Below are 22,705 nucleotides of genomic sequence, written 5' to 3'. Positions count from 1 at the left end.
CTTTGGCACAGAGGCGGTTGTCCCTGTTGAGCTCGAGCAAGCAACATTCCGAGTCCAGAACTACATTCAAAGTGAAAATGACAAACAACTCACCCTCAACTTGGATTTAGTCGAGGAACACAGAAACCAAGCTCACTTGAGGAATGTCGCCTACAAGCAGCGCATCTCCAACTATTATGACTCTAGGGTCAAGCCTCGTTCTTTCAAAATAGGAGACTGGGTCTTAAAGAAAAGATTACTCTGCGACAGAGTCCCGAGTGAAGGCACACTTAGTCCAAACTGGGATGGACCGTATGAAGTCATTGGCATCAGTCGCCCTGGCTCTTACACACTTAGAAGCTCCGATGGCAAGACCCTTGGCCATCCATGGAACGCTGATCACTTGAAGTACTACTACAAATAGACTCACGATGTACAAGTGTTGAGCTATAGCCGTTTGGCATCCTATGTAATGAAGGTCATTTGGCAATGAATTCAATAAAGAGGTAATTTAGCCAACTCACCCCTCACTCTTTTACATTCATAGCAAGCGATGCCGGAACCCTTCTCAATCAGAAAGCAATCCGTCTTCCACAGTCACTACAAAACAAGCAAATGAAGACCGTGTCAAGCGCCAAAAAAAAAAAAAAAAAAAAAAAAAACAGCTTCATCCAAAAAGCTTCACCCGAAAAGCTTCACCTCCAAAGCTTCACCCAAAAAGCTTCACCCGAAAAGCTTCACCTCCAAAGCTTCACCCACAAAGCTTCACCTAAAAAGCTTCACCCACAAAGCTTCACCTAAAAAGCTTCACCCGAAAAGCTTCACTTAACAAAGCTTCACCTACAAAGCTTCACCTAAAAAATCTTCACCTAGAAAGCTCCCTCTACATACTTTCACCATCAAAGCTTCACCCACAAAGCTTCACCCACAAAGCTTCACCTAAAAAGCTTCACCCAAAAAGCTTCACCATCAAAGCTTCACCTAAAAAGCTTCACCCAAAAAGCTTCACCTAAAAAGCTTCACCCAAAAAGCTTCACCATCAAAGCTTCACCTAAAAAGCTTCACCCAAAAAGCTTCACCCGAAAAGCTTCACCTAAAAAGCTTCACCCAAAAAGCTTCACCCGAAAAGCTTCACCTAAAAAGCTTCACCCACAAAGCTTCACCTAAAAAGCTTCACCCAACAAGCTTCACCCGAAAAGCTTCACCTCCAAAGCTTCACCCGAAAAGCTTCACCTCCAAAGCTTCACCCACAAAGCTTCACCTAAAAAGCTTCACCCACAAAGCTTCACCTAAAAAGCTTCACCCGAAAAGCTTCACTTAACAAAGCTTCACCTACAAAGCTTCACCTAAAAAATCTTCACCTAGAAAGCTCCCTCTACATACTTTCACCATCAAAGCTTCACCCACAAAGCTTCACCCACAAAGCTTCACCTAAAAAGCTTCACCCAAAAAGCTTCACCATCAAAGCTTCACCCAAAAAGCTTCACCCGAAAAGCTTCACCTAAAAAGCTTCACCCAAAAAGCTTCACCCGAAAAGCTTCACCTAAAAAGCTTCACCCACAAAGCTTCACCTAAAAAGCTTCACCCAACAAGCTTCACCCGAAAAGCTTCACCTCCAAAGCTTCACCCACAAAGCTTCAACACCAAAGCTTCACCTACAAAGCTTCAACACAAAACCTTGCTCCAAATAAACAAATTTTGTTCACAAAACCCAAGATGCCCTTGAACTTGTACAAAAACACTTGGGTAAACATAAACATTTTTTGTTTTACACCCACAAGGGCCCACAATTTTCCTTCTTATTTATTCACTTATATATGTTCCCAAACATATTATAATAGATCCAACAACAAGCCAAAGTCCCAAATTTCATAATGGACAAAAGTACAAGCAATTCATCAATAATGAAGGTGCTACAAAAATTGGAATCTGCCCCAAAATAGAAATCCAACCCAGGAGACTTTTTCTCTCTCTCCCTCTTCCGCCTCCTTTCATCTATCAAATTTCTGCAACCTCTGCTCTTCTCCAATGGAGCTGAATTTTGGACACCCTATAGTTCTTGAGCATATGAACAACTTTCAAGAAGGAACCATTTCTGTTTGAGCGACGGAAATTAAAGTGTTGAAGCTCCAAACATGATAGTCGGCTTCTTGCAGATTTCGAAGCTGTTGTGATGTTTCGAAGATCTGGAAATATTTAACCGTTAGTTCATCCTGAATTTTTGATATGTTATGAAAGGGTCGATGAGGAACAACTTCAATGAAGAAAGCATACCGATCTGAACAAGAGAAAATGGAGTTTCGAAGCTCACAACAAATCTGACGGGTTGACAGACAAATAATAACCAGTCATTCATCATACCTGAATTTCTTGAGTTATACAGCTCCGAGGGATCTCAAATTTGGATATGTTGTAGTTCACAAGCTGAGGAACAACTTCAATGAAGAAAGCATACCGATCTGAACAAGAGAAAATGGAGTTTCGAAGCTCACAACAAATCTGACGGGTTGACAGAAAAATAATAACCAGTCATTCATCATACCTGAGTTTCTTGAGTTATACAGCTCCGAGGGATCTCAAATTTGGATATGTTGTAGTTCACAAGCTGAGGAACAACTTCAATGAAGAAAGCATACCGATCTGAACAAGAGAAAATGGAGTTTCGAAGCTCACAACAAATCTGACGGGTTGACAGAAAAATAATAACCAGTCATTCATCATACCTGAGTTTCTTGAGTTATACAGCTCCGAGGGATCTCAAATTTGGATATGTTGTAGTTCACAAGCTGAGGAACAACTTCAATGAAGAAAGCATGCTGATCTGAGCAAGAGAAAATAGAGTTTCAAAGCTCACAACAAATCTGACGGGTTGACAGACAAATGATAAACAGTCACTCATCATACCTGGATTTCTGGAGTTGTACTGCTCCGATGGCTCTCCAATTTGGATATGTTGTAGTTAAGGAATTAACGAACAACTTTCATGAAGACAACTTTGTGATTCGACCTACAGATGATGGTGTTATGTTGAAAAACAATTCCGGTTGTTAGGGGAAATGAAAAACAATTCCACCAAAGAAACATCATTATGATGTTTCATCATTATGGTGTTTTCATCATTATGATGCTTTCATCATTGTGATGCTTCCATCATTGTGATGCTTCCATTATGATGTTAATGCACCAACGGTTACACCTTCTGCAATTCCACTTATTCGGGCCTAGCAACCTTCATAAACAAAATCTATGAAGAAAAAGTCCGGGGCTACCACTTAGAAAACAAAAGAATGAAGTTTTGGTACTTACGACATGGACTATTAGCAAGACACCTCATTCGTCAACTCCCTCGACTAGAGACTTGGGGGACTCCCACCATATGCTACTACGCCTTGGTACTCAAAAGTTCGTGACTACTCAGTGACTTGGATTTTTCAAGTCTCCAACCGAGAAGTTTTCCTCACTCGGGAAATTAAGGGAACACTACCTCAAACTACATGCTTCACTCACAAAGCTTCAACAATACAGGTTTCAACAAAAGCAAAAATTCAAAGAACTTTATGAAGAAGGCTTTGGTGTATTTAACACAATATGTTGAAATGAAGCAAAGCTTATTTATTAATATTTTCGATAAGCCACAAATATGTACATATACATGAGTCAAAATAAACAAACAAAAGGGAGCCTTCACAAAGGTTGCTTAGGGGAAGTCTCAGCAGTCGGTAGAGCCCCAGAAAGAGAAAGCACCGGAGGGTGGTTATCCGGAGCCTCAGTACTTGACAAAACCCCAGAAGGAGGAGGCATTGGAGGTTCATCATTTGAAGCATCATTACCAGGTACAACCCTAGAGGACGAAGGCAATAAATGCCTTTGGAACAAACCCACAAACCGCTGATGATCAAGTAAAACCTTACCATCAGATTCCTTCATCTGGTCAAGCTTCCTCTTCATGTTTGTAGCATAGTCATGGGCGAGCCGGTGCAACTGCTTATTCTCATGCTTGAGCCCTCTAATCTCCTGTTTGAGACTCATCACTTCAGCAGCCAATGATTCAACTTGGCGGGTTCTAGCAAATAGGCGTTGGGCCATATTAGACACAGAACCTGCACACTGAACACTAAGAGCCAGAGAGTCCTTAACAGCCAACTCATCAGACCGTTTGGAAAGTAGTCTATTATCTTTGGGAGTGAGAAGGTTCCTGGCCACCACTGCAGCGGTCATATCATTCTTCATCACAGAATCCCCAACGGTAAGAGGACCAGTAGGGGATATGAAGGATGGGCGCCATATGTTGTCTGGAGAAGGCGTGGCTGTCTCTTCTCCAAGGTTCAAGTCAAAACGACGGTCGGAGGGTCCAGACATTTTCAAATGTGTTGAAGAAGGAAGAGGTCAGACAAATCAAGATCTTAGAAGTGCAAGAAATGAGCTTCTACTGGTAGAGATTCAAGTGTGATGTGGAACTTAATGCCAGCCTCTATAAAAATCTGCACTCGACGGAGCTTCAGAAATCGAAGAGGCGTTTGCTTTCTCAAAAGCTGGGCTGCTCAGAGACCACGAGGGCCGATCTCAGAAATCGAAGAGGCGTTTGCTTTCTCAAAAGCTGGGCTGCTCAGAGACCACGAGGGCCGATCTCAGAAATCGAAGAGGCGAATGCTTTCTCAAAAGCTGGGCTGCTCAGAGACCACGAGGGCCGATCTCAGAAATCGAAGAAGCACCTGCTTTTGCAGCCTCGTCAGCACCTGTCACATGCACAATCAGCTTTGCGGAAATTACGGGCACTCTGTCGAAGATTTCTGGTGAAATAGAAAGCACGTGAATCTTACTGATCAATCACCGCTCTCCATATGCACCATCAACTCCTCGGGTACCACATATAACTTTGTCAAAGATTTCTGACAAAGTTTAGGCACGAGAATTTCAAAGTTCCAGCTACCCTACTATTACCCATAAGGGTAAAGGAACAGCACCACTGCTTGACAACTGGAAAGTCCCTATGTGTGTCGACCTCCGTGTTTTCCGGCAAGACAGGTTGGCAAGAACGTCCAACCTTTACTCACATTCGAGAAAAGACTCCCAACATAATTACTTTCTCAAAAACCGGAGTAGCACCGCTTTCCGAATCTCTAGAGTCAGATACTCGACGGGATTGCTTGTTCGAAAACCGAAGAGGCACAACTCTCAGAACTTCGAGAGCCAGATTTCCTTAGATAAAGCTTGTCTGTAATCTCCACACGTAATATCAGCTTTCCAGATACCACATACCACTTTTTCAAAGTGCTCTGACAAAATTAAAACACGTGAAGCTGGCAGCTCCCACTACATTGCTGTGACCAAGAAGGGTAAAGGAATAGCATTACTACTTGTTATTGGGAAATCCCTATATACATTGACCTCCCTCCTCAACGGATAGGCAAACCTGCAAAAATGCTCAACCCTTTCTCGCATTCGAAAAGGCACCCTCAACATAACCTCTCGAAATACTCAGCTTTATTTCCCCCCGATAATACCTCAGCAAATAAGCCACACCAAGAACAAGAGTATCTCATATCATCAGGGTCGAAAGCAAGAGTATCCCATATCATGCTTTCTCCCTGTCTTTGTCTTTGTCCTTGTCCACACCTGCAGGACAAGGAGAAAGAGAGCAGTCAGTCGGAACCTGAAATCAAACCTCCAATTTGGAACTGACTGCCTGGAGCCTTTGCCTGGTTGCTTACTTAGCATTGCTCTCGAGTACTCATCCTCAACTGCTGTCAAGGTCACGAATTCCACCGGCAAATACCTCATGACAGTTGATCAGATATTGGCTCTTTACACTGAAGCTGCCAAGCGTGGATGAGTCACTATGAAGGAATGTTCTGAAGGACCATTTAAATGCAAAGGTTGCACACCACTTCTGCCATGCAAAAGATTGAAGCAGAAGGTTCAACGGTGAGCTGAAACAGATCACTACAGCACGACACCTTTCCATACCACATTCATTATTCCGTCAACAGCAAAAGTATCCCATATCATCAAGGTCGAACGTACTCTAGATTTGATGGACTTGTTTTGACCCTCAAATTTTTGAGTCGGCCTTATACTCTGAAGGGCACCAGAACACCCTCCAGCACAGTTCAAGAATAAGCCTGTGGAAAGTTACTTCTTCAAAAGCAAAAGTATCTCATATCATCTCTTATCCATTTGCTTCTCCTTATCCTGGCAGTTGAATGAGAGACAAGGAGAATGAGAACAATCAACCGGAAGCCGACGTCAAACCTCTGATCCTGGGTTGCTTACTTGGAAGTTTGACTGCTTACCTTGTCTGTCACCTCTTTCGGCAGATCTCCTAGCTCGGCGACTTGGGGGACTCCTACTATAGGGTTTGTATCACACTTGACTAAGCCCGAAACTACAACTAAGCTTCAAGTGAAATTGATACATTACCTTGTGCGTCAACATCAGCTAAATACACCATTCCCGGATGGAGGAAAGGTACTTCCAGAGAAGGGCAGATGAAGATCAGACCACACTTCGGTACTTAGAAGTTTCGTGATTACTCAAGGGATTGGATCTTGCAAGTCCCCAACCGAGGAGTTTCCCTCACTCGGGAACTTAGGGGAGCACTGTTTGTACCATACTTGACCAATCCCGAAACTACCGAGCACCGGCCAACGCTATACTGTCAAGGACCCAGAAGAGTTCCCCTCCGACCAGGAGGCCAATCACTACTCGACACGTGTCAAGATTAGAAGCCAATCAGAGCGCAGCACGTGTCAACATCAAGAACCAATCATAACATGACACATGTCAATGTGACAAAGCTACAAGTTTTTCTATAAATAGGGGTCATTCCCCCACAATATTTCCTAATGCCATTTTGTGTTAAATCATTCACAAGAACTCACTAAATTGAGAGCTTGATCCTTTGTACTTGTGTAAGCCCTTCACTACTAATAAGAACTCCTCTACTCCGTGGACGTAGCCAATCTGGGTGAACCACGTACATCCTGTGTTTGCTTCTCTGTCTCTATTCATTTACGTACTTATCCTCACTAGTGACTGAAGCAACCAAGCAACCAAGCGAAGGTCACAAAACCTGACACTTTCTGTTGTACCAAAGTCCTCGCTGATTTTGTGCATCAACACAATTAAACATGAAATTATGCAAATTTTAGAAAGGGTCCACTCACAGATACTCCTTAGCATTAGAGTTGTGCGGATAAGGATTACGAATTCCCTCACTAGCAACTTCACCTAAGCACAAAAAATGTAATAAATAAATAAAAGGATTTTCTAAAGGATTTGGACTTTAACTAAAACTAATTAAAGGATTTGGGTTGAATGGGTTTTTAGGATCCTAAGGTTTTTAGGTTAAAAGGGTGTAGGGTGAAAAAGGTGGTTTGGGCTTAAACCCAAACCCACACTCACACACACGTACTGTGCACACACACACACAGCCTGTGCATATACACGAAGCCTGCACACACACATGCAGCCCACACACTACACAAACACATCACACACACCACACAATCCAAAACACACACATGGGCCATGCAGGGCACGGCCCAAACACACACTCACACACACGCACACTCCACACACACTCACGGCTCAAGCAGGGCATGGTCCACATGTTAAATAACCAAAATGGGAAATAGGCTAATTCAATTAAGGCTAAGGCCCGTGGGTTTAAGAAGGCCTGATGGCCTGGTGACTTTGGGTATGCTCGGGGAAGAACACCAGGACTGTTGTAGTTCTGGTCGACGGCAAACGTGCAAACTAAAACCCAAACCAAGTACCAAAATGAAGAGGAAAAATAGCTGAGATGATGGAAATGGAAATATACCACATAAAGTCTCGACTGTGGTCGAGAATGACTGGGTGTATCTCGGAACTCGTCGAGTTTTCTCGCCGGGTTTTGGAAAACAAAAAGATAAGTCATGCACTGATTAGAACCTTCATTTGAACTGAGAATAGCTCAATAAAAATAGAAATAGAGTAGTGAGCCTTGCCTGAGTTCGAGTTTCAGAGGTTTGAAGCTTTCGGCTTCAATGGCAGAACACACAGAGGTGTTATACCAACGCATGCAGGGTTATAGCTGTGATCCTCAAGTTCCAAGGATTCCAGATATGAGGTTAACTGTTGGGTTTGATTTGTTTTTCGAAGAGGAAAGATGAGCTCTCGGAGCTCTAGAATGCTTGAGGGTTTCCCGTGAAAGAGAGAGGTGTCTGAGATTGGAAAGTGTTTCGGGAAGAGAGGGAAGAGAAGAGAGTCAGAGAGCTGCCACATGGCAGTTTAAGAACAATACATAATCTAGATCAAGGGTTAGGATTAAAAGAGAATAAGGGATTAAATTGATAAATTTAAATAATGTTCCAAGGAAAATAGAAATAAAATGGAAATATGGGGGTGGTTGTAATATAAAAAGTTAATAACTTAAACAATAAAATTTATCACCACTTATATAAAAACACGTGTTGTACCAACCGTGTTCCTATCATAACTAAAAATTTCTCCATTTGTTGACGCCTCACTTCCCATATCGTACTCTACAATTCAAAGTGTGCACTAAGTAATATTATTGGACTGATCAAAGTGTCAAAATTTTCTAAATGCATGCATGGATGGTAAATGTAGATGCTCAGAATCCAGTTTGGTTCTTCAATTACCGCCTTTGTCAAGTTTATATCTTAGTCATACGACTTGGATTAAGTGTTTGAAATTTGAGACTAAAATAAAGGTTTACACATTATGTAGAACAATGTACATCATTGGTGTACACTTCGATTTTTTGATCAGCTTCAGCTATAAAACTTCACTGCTGCAAGAGGCAGGAAACGAAAATTGAAAAACAAGAAGATAAAAATATTAATAAAGTGAGGACTGAGGCAGCCTTAAACAGGAGCCCCCCTATTTGCATTATGCGAAGAAACACAGTTGACCGCCACACTCGCACCATAAGATAGTGGCAAAATCTTCTATCCAAGAAGAACAACCCTTGCAGATAGCAATTCAGATATAGCTTCGTTGATATCCTTTCGGTCTCCTGGGGACTCCACAGAACATGCGATTCCAATTCCAAATATTAAACTCAAACACACTTGGATTTTTTCAATAGTCGTGCTGCATTGACTGGGAGTGGCAGTACTAGTGCTTGCGCCCGAGTTTCCTCCTTTGTGAAGAAGCAGTGAATCTGCAACCTCAGTAATTTGCTGAGGCAAAGCCGCCTTGACAAAATTATGGAGGTTGAAACTATCACTAAACATGTGGTCAGTGGGCCTCTTCGCCGTGAACATCTCTAACAAGAGAATGCCAAAGCTGTAGATGTCCCCGTTTGTTGCAACCTCACTTCCCATACCATACTCTACAATTCAAAAATCACAAGTGAGCGACATATTGAACTCATTATTTCCAGGCCAAGTATAAAGAAGGATAAAAGACAAAACAAAGAATCATATGGACATTTTACCTGGAGCGGCATAGCCAACGGATCCTCTTATTCCAAGGGAACTTGTTTGATTTCCCGGAACATTACTGGTTTGGTCTGTGAGAAATCTTACCAGGCCGAAGTCAGAAACATGTCCAGTCAATTCTTTTCCCAAAAGAATATTGCTGGGCTTGAGATCACAATGAACAATTGGTGTCTCACATTGATTATGAAGATAATCCAATGCACAGGCAACATCAATGGCGATGTCGAGCCTCTGAGCAAGACTCAAATTCTTGGGTGCTCCCGTAGTTGGGTACAACCACTCCTCTAAGCTCCCGTTGTCCATGAACTCATACACCAAAGCCTTGAAATCATTACCACGAAAATCAACACTTGAACATGCAGTAATAACCTTGACAAGATTTCGGTGCCTGATATTTCTCATTGCTTCACACTCAGCTATGAAACTCTTCGAGGCTCCTTGGCGTAACATGTTGAATACCTTGACAGCAACAGGCTGAGCTTCATAGTTGTCAAGAAGTCCTTTGTACACAGATCCAAAACCACCCACGCCAATCAAATTAGCTGGAGAGAACCCATCAGTTGCTTTGAGCAGAGTATTATAAGACACTTGCAAACAAGAGTTTCCCAAAGTGCTAGGTGCAGTTCCCTTGTGTTTCTTTCTTGATGAACGAACAAATAAAAAGGAAATAACCATCACTATTCCAAGAAATGCAAACCCGGATCCTAAAGAGATTATTAATATCAATCTAGGGGACAATCTGCCATTCTTGGACACCTTGGAGTTGCACTTCGGAAGTTGGAGATTAGAAATACCACCGCATAACCTGGCATTTCCAGCAACCGAAATCGAACTCGCATTTTTAAAAACACCTTCAATTGGTACCTCACCCCAAAACTCATTGAAAGATAGGTTCAAACTGTTCATAGCAAATCCCTCTAAAAATTGTGGAATTTCACCAGACAAATTGTTGCGTGAAAGGTCCAAATATTGAATCCCTCTCAATGAAACCATCGCGGAAGGAATTGACCCATTGAACAAGTTGCCTTGCAATTGCATGACTTCTAAATTCACACAAGAACCAAGACTACTTGGAAGTTCTCCTGATAACATGTTATCAGAAAAGTCTAATTTGCCTAAATTGATCAACTTTCCGATCTCCATTGGAAGAGAGCCTGTTAACTGGTTTCCAGACAAGTTCAAAGAAATTGATAAGGAGGTGAGGCCTACAACTTCTTGAGGTGTTGTGCCGTTCAAGTTATTTTGAGAAAGATCCAGGTGCAATAACATGCGGCATTTCCCTAGGCTTGAAGGGATATTTCCTCGAAGGTTATTTCCTTGCAACTCAAGTTTGCTTAACATTGTTAAATTTTCAAGAGAGATTGGAATGCTCCCTGATAATTGGTTGCTTTCAAAAATTAATTGGTCAATCCTTGTAAGCTTTCCAATGCCTGTAGGGATGTTACCTGTGAAGTTGTTCAACCCAAAACTTAATAACTGCAAGTTGACAAGGTTGCTTATCCCAGCTGGGATGTTCCCATATAGATGGTTTCCTTGAACCCCAAAGATTTCAAGCTTGGTTGAGAGATTGGATATGGATGTGGGCAACATCCCTCCAAAGTTGTTCAGGTACAAAATCAACCACTTTAACTCTGTGGCATTGGTCAAGTCCGAGACAAAACTCATGTCGCCATCAGTACCAGTTCCGAGTTGATTGTTGTAAAGTGTCAATAATTCAAGATTAACAAGCTTCTGTAAATTTGGCACTTTTCCGGTTAGTTTGTTTCCATGAACTTGAAACTCTACTAAATTTGTGCCGTTGGATATTGACACAGGAATGGATCCGGTAAATTGATTCCAAGAAATGAAAAAGCTTTCGAGATTTGGAGAACTTTTGGTCAAGGCTAATGGATTAGACCCTCGAATTTGATTTTGTTGTATGTCAAAAATAACTAGATTGGACAGATTAGAAATGGAGGGAGGGATGATACCAGACAAATTATTTAAGCCTAATGTGAAAATTGTTATTTTTGTCAACTGACCAAGGGAATTAGGGATTTTACCCGACAGGTTATTTCCAGAGAAAGCAAGCATATCAAGAGAAGAAAGGTTCCCCAATGAGTCAGGGATCTCTCCTGCTAAGGTATTATACTGAAGAACCAGTCTTTCGAGTTTTGGGAAGAATCCAAACTCTCTAGGAATAATACCCTCTAACCGATTGTAACCGAAACTTAGAATAACGAGGTTGAGACAATTGGATATATTGACAGGAATAAAACCACTTAGTGAATTGATGTTCAAACGTAGTACCTGCAATCTACGCAAACGCCCAATTTCTGGTGGGATTTGGCCGCTCAAACTGTTGTTCTGGAAATACAGCTCCATTAGGAAGCTTAGATTTCCTATGTGTGGGGATATGGAGCCCGCCAAGTTTTGTTCGCCTAGGTCCAACCTAGTAACCCTTTGTCGATGCCTTCGACTGCATGTGACGCCGCGCCATAGGCAGAAGTCATGAGACGATTCGCTCCATGTACTCAGGAACTGATTGGGGTCCTCCGTTATTTGAGCTCTGATGGCGAGCAACGCCATCCTATCAGTTTCGTTCCCACCGGGTATCAGATTGATGGAGGAGCTAAAGCAGCAGACAAACATATTGAAAACTGAGTGTATGAAAATCAAATTCACAACCAAAACCTTCATCTTGAGTTGTGTATGCAATGATCGAGGGTGAAACTGTTAAGTTGGAATACGTAAATTTATAATATTGGTGGTCGACAAGGTCTTAAGTGACGGCGCTGCCAGAGGTGGCCGTGTCCCCCGGCTCTTTTTATTCTTCCATCAATGCTATGTATTATTAAGGCTGAAACAAGACCAAGTTCATCACGCATGTAAGCATGGCACATGCACGAAAGTCTGCATGGACTACAGTAATGTAGCGTGAAACGTTGCTGGAAAATGAATGAATGGCGTCATAAAACAATCAATGTTGAGATTATTGTTTGTGATATTATTTGCGATACTGTTGTGTTTGTGGGGTAGTGATCCTTGACTTTCTTAATGCATTATTATTTGCGATATTTTTATTTTTTTTAATTTTTAATTTTTAATTTTTAATTTTTTATTTGTTCATATGGATGACTACCTTTTTTTTCTGCATAAAAGATTTAGTTACACAAAGTGCTGAAAAATAAATTGAGATCGAACTTATTATTCACGAGATTTAAAACTAAGACCTCATTTACACGTAAAAGAAAATAAATACTAAACCCCAGTATTAGATGACAACGGGATATGTATACTTTAAAACCCATGAAGCTGAATGGAACTCAGAAGTTGACCTTGATTTGGCAGCCATTATTCAATTCATGATCTTATTCTGTTGAAAACTAATGCGGATTTGTGAGCAAGTGTGGGACAAATTTAGAACAATATATTCAAAAATACCAATGCGTTGGATATAAATCTAGAACAAGCCACAAACTTGTGGCTATGTAGTAAGTCAACTCGATTGGCACCAAGTGTAAGTGGCGCAAGTTGGGTACCATCAACCATAATGGGAAGTGTTCTCAATGTTTGTAATTTCCACCATTTTATAGATCAAGCTACAAGCCAACAACTAGTCGGACTTATTGTAATGTCCATCATTTCTAAAGTTAATTATTAGCTTAGTTTAGGTTTTAGAGTTTAGGATTTTCGAAAATTTGCGTTATTAGGTTAGACTTTTGAAACTATTAATGTTTGGCCCTTCAAAAAGATTGGTGTTGACTCTACTAACTAAATACCTACAGGACATTTAAAAATTTGACGTTAGCTCTAGTATAATGACTTGACCAGAATAGTTCCCGGTGTGGGAATTGGTTTTCTGTGTGATCTCGTGTAGAGTCACTCGTGAGAGAGCATGTTAGATAATAGAGTACACATCATATATATGACAAAATATTATATGACTTATATATTATATAGAATATTCCATTTCTAATTATCACGAAATCTTTTGTTAGAAAACCCCACACCTAATGATAATGGTTAAACAGAAACAACTTCAATCATGTTGGTGGTAAATCATGTTCAACCTGAAACTTTATCATCTTTTGTACCATTCTCTCATTTGTGTAATCCAATGACAGTTGGTTCCTATTCCAAAAACTTCCTAATCCATTCACACAATCCAAAATGCTTATTAAGAAAAATGGATTTTATTTTTTGAAAAGAAAATGAAGAAATTAAGAGATCATATTTGAAACACCCCACCCCATTTTTTTAAAAATATTGTTAGTCTTAATCGGTGAGCCAAGGGGAACCCACCCCTGATTTCTGTCCCCAGCCTCCCATCTCTCTCTTCCTTCTTCTTCGTCTCTCTCCCCCGTAACTCTCCCTTAGCTCTCTCCCTCTCAGCTATCCCGTACCTCTCTCCCTCAACCTCTCGCATCTCTCTCTTCCCCTGGACTCACTAGGACCGAGTCACCATCGAAGAGAGGCTCGCAACGAACCCCGGACCCTGCCCTGCGAGTTCGACGGCACGGAGTAAGCTCCGGCGACTTTCGAGGCAATTTCCGGCTAACCCACGGCGAGTTGGCCGGCTTGTAAGGTATCAATCTCTTCGTCTCGTCGAGTACTACAACTTTCCTTTTTGTTTCACTCAATTTCATTGAGTATTGAAGAAGTTATACTCATTTGAATCTTACCCAGTTTCCGGCGAGTCCGACGGATTTCGAGGCATTTTCCGGCCAAACCACGGCGAATTAGACGTCATGTGAGGTACCATTCTCTTCGTCTCTTCAAGGGATACAACTTTCGTTTTTGTCTCGCTTAATTTCGTTGCGTAGTGATAAAGTTATGGCCGTTTAAAGTTAGGTGGTTTTCCGGCCGAATTTCCGGCCTTCCCTCTCTCGGCAAAACCAGGCCATCCAGCCTCTCCCCTTTCCCCCCCCCTCGGGCCTTAGGCCCGTGATGTCTTAAGCCCAGTACCCTAACCCATTCAGTTTTTATTTTTAGTTATATGTTTTTAAAACCCAAAGGGCTCGGGCCCTAGTTTTGGTTGGCCTTGGGCCGGTTTTCAACCAAGGGCTTAAAGCCCTGATTTCTGTTAGGAGGCCTTAGGGCCTTGTGTAGTGTGTGTGTGTTTATAGTATATGTATGTGTTTGGGCTTAAACCCAAACCCCTTTCCTAACCCTAAACCATTTTAACCCAAAACCTTAGAAATCCTAAAACCCATTAAAACACTAAACCCATCCAATTCCAAATTCCCTATTTTATTTAATTCAAACCCTTCTTAGGGTAATTCGACGTTCTGGATCCGTTTCCAATGTCCGTTTTCCCAAATTCAATTTCTATTATATAGTTTTATTTATTGTACCATTTATGTGCTTAGGGGCAATTATTGTGACGTTTCCGTCTTCGCTAGTGGCGCAGCTTTTGGCAACTAAGTACTGTGAGTGGACCCCTTCTAAAATGCATGTTTTATAGTAGAAATGCATACATGAAAAACATGATTTAATAGTTATGTTTTATGAAGTACTTTATGAGATGATATGCTTACTGAGGCTACTTTGAATTATTACTATTTTTCCTATAACCCGTGTTCTTATAGAATATCTGATGGATGACGATATGATACTAGAACATGTTTCGAACACCTCTTTATAGTATAGATGATGGATGACTTTATACTATGAAGTTGTTTTTCAATATATATATGTTCAATGGTTTTGTACTTACCTAGTGGTCCTTTCCGCTACGGGACGTAGGGATAGATTCCGGTCCGTCCCGGGCGACGGTTTGGTGTTGGCATAGGGCCTGGAGTGTGTTTCCTCTGGCTATTTAGCACAGGGACGGGGAGCCGGCATGGGGCCTGAAGTGTATTTTCCTCTGACTGTCTGATCAGAGACGGGGAGCCGGCATGGGGCCTGGGGGTTATCGGACAATTCACTAGTGATTATTATATATGAGTTATGATTTGAGGCATTGCACGGCATGCTAGGTTTCGGAAAACCTATGTTTAACATTATATATGTGTTTTTATAAAACCTGGGGGTTAGTATGTTGATAACTGTTTTATTATATATATATCAACTTGGTCCACTCACCTTTGTTTTGCGCCCCCATTCAGGACTTAGATTCAAAGCACCTAATCCTGGCGTGAAGACACTTCTGCAGCAGCATCTTCGAGTCCTCTCGGGGTAGGACCCACTCCTTTGTTCTTACAATCTTATCTTAATTCTTTTTAGTGATTAGGTTTAGTTGTATGCTCTGAGCACGTTCCTAAACTGTTAACTCATTGTATTTCAAATTTCTAACCCTTATTTATTTCTTATTCTTAGCTTTTGTATCAATTAATGGCTTTTGTCACCCTCGGGTGTCGGCCAGCACGTGTCGGTCCTGGTATTCGGGGAATATCAGGGTTGGGGCGTGTCAGATTGGTATCAGAGCGTGGTTTGTTCAGAGCATACTTAGGATTCTTTTCTATTCTCTTAAAGTGTTGGTTTTGACATCCTTTGGATGTCACGACTTCCGGATTTTGTGCCAGTCGGTGCAGTTGTGTGAATCTCTCTCTGATTGAATTGTCACCTTCTTGTTGAAATTCAAGAAATTGTGTTGGGATTGTGCCTCATCGGTGACGTGTTTGAATTGTTGGACGACTTTCAGCATCGGATCGATACTCAGCGACGTGTTTTAGAAATCTCAATTTGAGGAATTCTGGTTAAAACCAGCTGTAGATTTGAAATGGCGATGCCACTCTGCAACATGCGTTCCCTAGGAATTGCGGGCGGAGTCGGCTCTACATTGAAATCTTGAGAAACTCCTCAGTAGCAGACGCTATTCTCATTAATTTCCAAATTGGGTTGCAATTCTTGTTGTTGTTGTAGTTGGATTTGGATGATGAATATCCAGTCTTGTTTGGATAAACAGATTCCTTAAACTTCACTTGGGTTTGGTACTTTGTGGTAAACCCGAGCTCCTAGCCTTCGTACTTTTAAGTGGAAGTGAATTTAGCCTCTTGTTTGCCGCCTAAATGTTCAGCCTTGTAATTTTCAGTGAAATAGCTTGAGACTTTACCATGTTCATCATTGTACGAAGATCGAGCTTTACTCTGAACTTCTCTGGACTCATTGAGCTTTGGTTTGCTCAAGAGCATCACTTTAAGGTAGCCAATTGTGTCAATGCATGCATACGTAGGTTGCTTTGTATCTTTCTTCTTCGTCATTCTGCTGATTCAGAGGTTTTATGTTTAATTTTTGAACTTTGAAGCAGCTCTCACAAGGTATTGTTAATTTTGAAATGTCTTTGGCCTCCTCAAATTTTATTATCAGTTCTTAAACATTCCTGAGCTTAGACCTAATTCCTTTTTTGCTAAGAATCCAGTTGACCATACTGTGATGATTTGCAAAATAATCATAAACAGTGACTTCTATTTCTACATCTTCACCTTCATTCGCTTGTTTGTTTCTCAATGTGAACTGGATCATGCCGGAACATTATACGGGGGTGTAAAAAAAAAAAAAAAAAAAAAAACGTTTGTTCTCGGCATGGTTTCTTGTTCAAATCTTGATATCTTGTACTCCATATTTTAATGGACTTGTTTTGATCCTCAAATTCTTGAGTGTTCTTTTAGCCTTCTCGACAAGGTTCCTCGCTCAATCAGTGCGGAATTCACGATCGATCGACAAGGTTCCTCGCTCAATCAGTGCGGAATTCACGATCGATCGATTTGGCGGAAGTGTGCGCCCAATTCTCATCGTTTTGGACAGGAATGTTGGGAGCATAATATTTTGACAAGCTTACCAGACTTACCAGAAAAAGTTCCTCGTGGGTGTGAAGTTTAAGTCGTCTTTTGGTAAGAAACTGGTGAAGATTGTAGTGCAGTTGATCAGCAGATTGCATCACTATCTTCATGCTAATTGAATGGTTACCATTCATTATCCTACTGCAATTCATCGCCATCATATCGTACTCTGGTAGATCTTTTCGATGATGTGATGTGTTCGCCTCAACGCACCGCAGCGTAGCTTTCCACTACCTCTCACCAGGATCCTTTAGTTCGAGAGCACGTGGGGCATGAGGTTTAAGCGGTCTTTTAGTAAGAGTTGGTTGAAGGTTTTAGTACAAAAGGTCAGAATATTGTATCAACATCTTACTAGAATTCATGGGCATCACATCGGTTATTTTCCAACGATATGTGTTCGTCTCGACGAATATTTCCACTGCTTCACTTCTGAACCTTATTGTGGTGAGTACGTGGTTGTTAAAACATTTCTAGCAGATATGTTTGGTGCATTCTGGAATGGCACTACAGGACGGTCGAAGTGAGAATTGGATAATCTTTACACTTCTCTCGAAATGTGTGTACTCTCTTTTGTTTTTAGGTTGACCATTTGCAAGTCGTTCTTCTTTCCACCAACTTTGGCCTTGTTTGACTTGAAATCTGCAACTAAGCAAAAATGGAGAGGTGGATTGAGCACTACAACAGTTCCTAAGAGATACTGCGTGTTGAGGAATGTGACTTCTCGTTTTCTGCTTGCTTGGTTTGAGCTTTTGGGTCTACTACTAACATGGTAGCCACTTCTCTTGAATCTCAAGGTACAATTTTCAATGGGTTCTTTACTGGTGAAATTCTGAAGTAGTTGGTCACATTTGGAAGAACTGAGAAGGATAAGATGCTTGGTGCTGGATAGAGTTTTACGACGACAGTTTCTGTTTTGTTCGGTTTGGTGTATGGTACTTTTTACGACCTGGTACGATAGTTTTTCATGGACAACACTGGTTGACTGAAAAGTCTTGCGAACTTGTATTTGGAGGATCGATCCTACGATATGTGAAATTGTGCACCATTTGAGAAATTACTACTTGCTTATCGAGACAACAAATGTGAGGTCGATATTGCGGGCTGCAGACTGTGATATCGATAGCTTATTTGGTGGGTTCGTTAAGCAAGTGGGCAAGAAGATTCGTCTACAGCAGCTGACGCAGATTCGGAATTGTTATTCTTGGGACTCGACCCAAAGACACATTTATTCTCGGAGTACGTGACATTTCGAATTCTTGGGCGAGACCCACTCTTATTTTTCAATTTTGATTTTCAGTATAAGTATTTTGAACTCCCTTTACTCTAGTTAATTGTTTTGGCGTTACAAATGTCTTTGGAAAAGTAATTATGTTTTCATTTCTAAGTTGATTCGAGTTTTTGGCCTATATGTTATTACTTATCTATGTTGGCGTTATCTGGCCTTAAATTATTTTGTGTTTTCGACTTTATATTTTATTAAAGTATGTTTTCTATTTTTACACTGATGGGGAAAGAAAGTATGAGCCTGGGAGCACGAAAGATGGAATCATTGCAGCCGATCGCGACGGCGTGGCATTTTCCCTTTTGTGTAACCGCTCTTACCTGATCTCTTCGTTACATATATGTATATTATTTTTCTTCTTCCTATTTTCGAGTATTTTCAGCGTAGTATGTTAGTTTAAATTTCGAGGACGAAATTTTTTTATAAGGGTGGTAGATTGAAACACCCCACCCCATTTTTTAAAAAATATTGTTAGTCTTAATTGGTGAGCCAAGGGGGACCCACCCCTGATTTATGTCCCCAGCCTCCTATCTCTCTCTTCCTTCTTCTTCGTATCTCTCCCCTGTAACTCTCCCTTAGCTCTCTCCCTCTCAGCTATCCCGTACCTCTCTCCCTCAACCTCTTGCATCTCTCTCTTCCCCTGGACTCACTAGGACCGAGTCACCATCGAAGAGAGGCTCGCAACGAACCCCACACCCTGCCCTGCGAGTTCGACGGTAAGGAGTAAGCTCCGGCGACTTTCGAGGCAATTTTCGGCCAAACCACGGCGAGTTGGCCGGCGTGTAAGGTATCAATCTCTTCGTCTCGTCGAGTACTACAACTTTCCTTTTTGTTTCACTCAATTTCATTGAGTATTGAAGAAGTTATACTCATTTGAATCTTACCCAGTTTCCGGCGAGTCCGACGAATTTCGAGGCATTTTCCGGCCAAACCACGGTGAATTAGACGTCGTGTGAGGCACCATTCTCTTCGTCTCTTCAAGGGCTACAACTTTTGTTTTTGTCTCGCTTAATTTCGTTGAGTAGTGATAAAGTTATGGCCGTTTAAAGTTAGGTGGTTTTCCGGCCGAATTTCCGGCCTTCCCTCTCTCGGCAAAACCAGGCCATCTGGCCTCTCCCCTTTCCCCCCCCCCTCGGGCCTTAGGCCCGTGATGTCTTAAGCCCAGTTCCCTAACCCATTCAGTTTTTATTTTTAGTTATATGTTTTTAAAACCCAAAGGGCTCGGGCCCTAGTTTTGGTTGGCCTTGGGCCGGTTTTCAACCAAGGGCTTAAAGCCCTGATTTCTGTTAGGAGGCCTTAGGGCCTTGTGTTGTGTGTGTGTGTGTGTGTGTGTGTGTGTGTGTTTATAGTATATGTATGTGTTTGGGCTATATGTATGTGTTTGGGCTTAAACCCAAACCCCTTTCCTAACCTTAAACCATTTTAACCCAAAACCTTAGAAATCCTAAAACCCATTAAAACCCTAAACCCATCCAATTCCAAATTCCCTATTTTATTTAATTCAAACCCTTCTTAGGGTAATTCGACGTTCTGGATCCGTTTCCAATGTCCGTTTTCCCAAATTCAATTTCTATTATATAGTTTTATTTATTGTACCATTTATGTGCTTAGGGGCAATTATTGTGACGTTTCCGTCTTCGCTAGTGGCGCAGCTTTTGGCAACTAAGTACTGAGTGGACCCCTTCTAAAATGCATGTTTTATAGTAGAAATGCATACATGAAAAACATGATTTAATAGTTATGTTTTATGAAGTACTTTATGAGATGATATGCTTACTGAGGCTACTTTGAATTATTACTATTTTTCCTATAACCCGTGTTCTTATAGAATATCTGATGGATGACGATATGATACTAGAACATGTTTCGAACACCTCTTTATAGTATAGATGATGGATGACTTTATACTATGAAGTTGTTTTTCAATATATATATGTTCAATGGTTTTGTACTTACCTAGTGGTCCTTTCCGCTACGGGACGTAGGGATAGATTCCGGTCCGTCCCGGGCGACGGTTTGGTGTTGGCATAGGGCTTGGAGTGTGTTTCCTCTGGCTATTTAGCACAGGGACGGGGAGCCGGCATGGGGCCTGAAGTGTATTTTCCTCTGACTGTCTGCTCAGAGACGGGGAGCCGGCATGGGGCCTGGGGGTTATCGGACAATTCACTAGTGATTATTATATATGAGTTATGATTTGAGACATTGCACGGCATGCTAGGTTTCGGAAAACCTATGTTTAACATTATATATGTGTTTTTATAAAACCTGGGGGTTAGTATGTTGATAACTGTTTTATTATATATATATATCTACTTGGTCCACTCACCTTTGTTTTGCGCCCCCATTCAGGACTTAGATTCAAAGCACATAATCCTGGCGTGAAGACACTTCCGCAGCAGCATCTTCGAGTCCTCTCGGGGTAGGACCCACTCCTTTGTTCTTGCAATCTTATCTTAATTCTTTTTAGTGATTAGGTTTAGTTGTATGCTCTGAGCACGTTCCTAAACTGTTAACTCATTGTATTTCAAATTTCTAACCCTTATCTATTTCTTATTCTTAGCTTTTGTATCAATTAATGGCTTTCGTCACCCTCGGGTGTCGGCCAGCACGTGTCGGTCCTGGTATTCGGGGAATATCAGGGTCGAGGCGTGTCAATATTTGCATAAATATCCTATGTATAGTACACGCACCAATGTAATGGACTTCTCAGTTGGTTAAGAACATTTATTGGACAAGAACCAAATATTGTTAGACAAATTACTCGACAACTAAAAAATAGGAGATTAATTAACAGATAATGCTTGCATCCCCCTCGCGGGATGAGTTCATTTCCATAATTACGTGTATGTATATTTATCATTAAAAATATCATAATTGAAACCGTTCATTATCTTAATTTTCATTTGAAGATATCATCTCTACCAAAAATTATTCAAAATGAATATTGCTTAGTCATCCAAATGTTTTAAATAAATCAATATTATAGGCACCAAGTAGCATATTCATAATGAACTGTTGATTTATGTGATATGTTTAGATGACTAAACAATGTATGATTCGAATCATTTTTTCAAGAATGATCTTCAAATGAAGATTAAAAGATTGAACGATTGCAATTATGAAAATACATTATTTGCAAGTGAAAGAATAGAATGCAAGTATTATCCGTAATTAACGATTTAATGCCAGATTACCTTGGTTTGAATTATTTTATTTTTCGTTGAAGAGAAGACTAGTTTTTACTAAAACTTGAATCAAGTAAACCTAGTACGTACCCAATGGAATACTGTATTTTGAATTCTGTATTGCTGTTATTTTAAGTTGCATATGGCTTGCCAGTGGTAATCAGGCCAATGGGCAATGATAGAAGAAGGGAGAGAAGCGTACAGCCCCTATTCCCACCATGAACTTAATTATCACTTTCCATTTGTCCCCTGTAACTCTTTTGTTGTCGGAATTATTAGCACTTAACCCCAGAAACGTTTCATGAAAAAGTTATCGCAGAGTTTGATTTCTCAATTAACGATCCCCTTCCATTGAGGAAATTATGGGAGAGAGCATATTGCGACAAAAAAAAAAAATTAACAAAACGCAGTGGTATAAGAACATGGCGTGGTATGAAAAGAGATTAGGGGTGGGCACGGGCCGGGCCGGGCCCATTTTTGAAGGGACCGAACCGGATCCGGAATTAAAGGAGACGGGGTGGGCCGGGCCGGGCATTACAATTCTGAAAATAGGAACCGGACCTTACCCGGCCAGGTTGAAACGGGCCGGTTCGGTCCCGGTACACGGGTCCTTATTTTTTTTTTTTTTTTTGCTATTTAAAAATGTTTGCTGCACAGATTGCAGTGTGAAAAAACTGCACAGATTCCAGTTTACAGTTTACACAGATTCCAGTTTGGAAAAAATCACAGATTGCAGTTTGAAAAAAATTGCATGGATTGCACAAATTGCAGTTTGAAAAAACTGCACAGATTGCACAAATTGCTTCGATTCTGGCAGTTAGCACAACCAACAAAGATTGGCAATATGGTAATTACACTGGCTGGGGTTTCAACATTCATTCATTCAACTTTTACATGATGAATGAGCTAATTCCTCACCACTTTTTCACTTCTTCCACATTCACATACGAGATAATTGAGCATTGAAAATGTCCTAAAAGAAGATAGTGGCAGTGACTGTTATCTTAGTCAAAGTATTCAACAGTATCTCAGAAACCAAAAACC

General features: G+C 41.0%; 2 protein-coding genes and 1 long non-coding RNA gene across 4 annotated transcripts; 1 reads left to right on the top strand and 2 right to left on the bottom strand.

The window, feature by feature from the left end:
• Positions 1–1,817: 1,817 nt before the first annotated feature.
• Positions 1,818–4,731, bottom strand: LOC139198135 (uncharacterized). Its single transcript, XM_070826399.1, has 5 exons — positions 2,884–4,731; positions 2,703–2,800; positions 2,522–2,619; positions 2,341–2,438; positions 1,818–2,165 (listed from the first exon to the last, which is right to left on the bottom strand). Exon 1 carries the CDS (start codon positions 4,336–4,338, stop codon positions 3,664–3,666), a length of 675 nt encoding a protein of 224 aa, XP_070682500.1. The 5' UTR covers positions 4,339–4,731; the 3' UTR covers positions 1,818–2,165; positions 2,341–2,438; positions 2,522–2,619; positions 2,703–2,800; positions 2,884–3,663.
• A 3,850-nt stretch (positions 4,732–8,581) lies between these two features.
• Positions 8,582–12,235, bottom strand: LOC103440913 (probable LRR receptor-like serine/threonine-protein kinase At3g47570). The gene is made up of 2 exons (XM_070821773.1): positions 9,428–12,235; positions 8,582–9,322 (listed from the first exon to the last, which is right to left on the bottom strand). The coding sequence occupies exons 1-2, from the start codon at positions 12,108–12,110 to the stop codon at positions 8,937–8,939; spliced, it is 3,069 nt and encodes a 1,022-aa protein (XP_070677874.1). The 5' UTR covers positions 12,111–12,235; the 3' UTR covers positions 8,582–8,936.
• Positions 12,236–13,656: 1,421 nt separating this feature from the next.
• LOC139198138 (uncharacterized) lies at positions 13,657–21,197 on the top strand. Of its 2 annotated transcripts, none has more exons than XR_011583431.1 (4): positions 13,657–13,998; positions 14,100–14,168; positions 14,783–14,842; positions 20,826–21,197. It is a non-coding gene; the product is annotated as an uncharacterized lncRNA (long non-coding RNA). The 2 variants fall into 2 exon arrangements; XR_011583430.1 differs by lacking the exon at positions 20,826–21,197 and adding an exon at positions 15,521–15,730.
• Positions 21,198–22,705: the final 1,508 nt, after the last annotated feature.

Source organism: Malus domestica, chromosome 01, assembly GCF_042453785.1.
Source record: "Malus domestica chromosome 01, GDT2T_hap1".
NCBI lineage: Eukaryota > Viridiplantae > Streptophyta > Magnoliopsida > Rosales > Rosaceae > Malus > Malus domestica.
This window is presented reverse-complemented; position numbering and strand designations above follow the sequence as displayed.

Excerpts from the sequence above, each read along its gene's own strand:
- LOC103440913 (XM_070821773.1), bottom strand. The coding sequence starts at position 12,110 with ATGAAGGTTTTGGTTGTGAATTTGATTTTCATACACTCAGTTTTCAAT. Across the intron at positions 9,323-9,427 it reads CGTTGGCTATGCCGCTCCAG|AGTATGGTATGGGAAGTGAG; the intron begins GTAAAATGTCCA and ends TTTGAATTGTAG.
- LOC139198135 (XM_070826399.1), bottom strand. The coding sequence starts at position 4,338 with ATGTCTGGACCCTCCGACCGTCGTTTTGACTTGAACCTTGGAGAAGAG.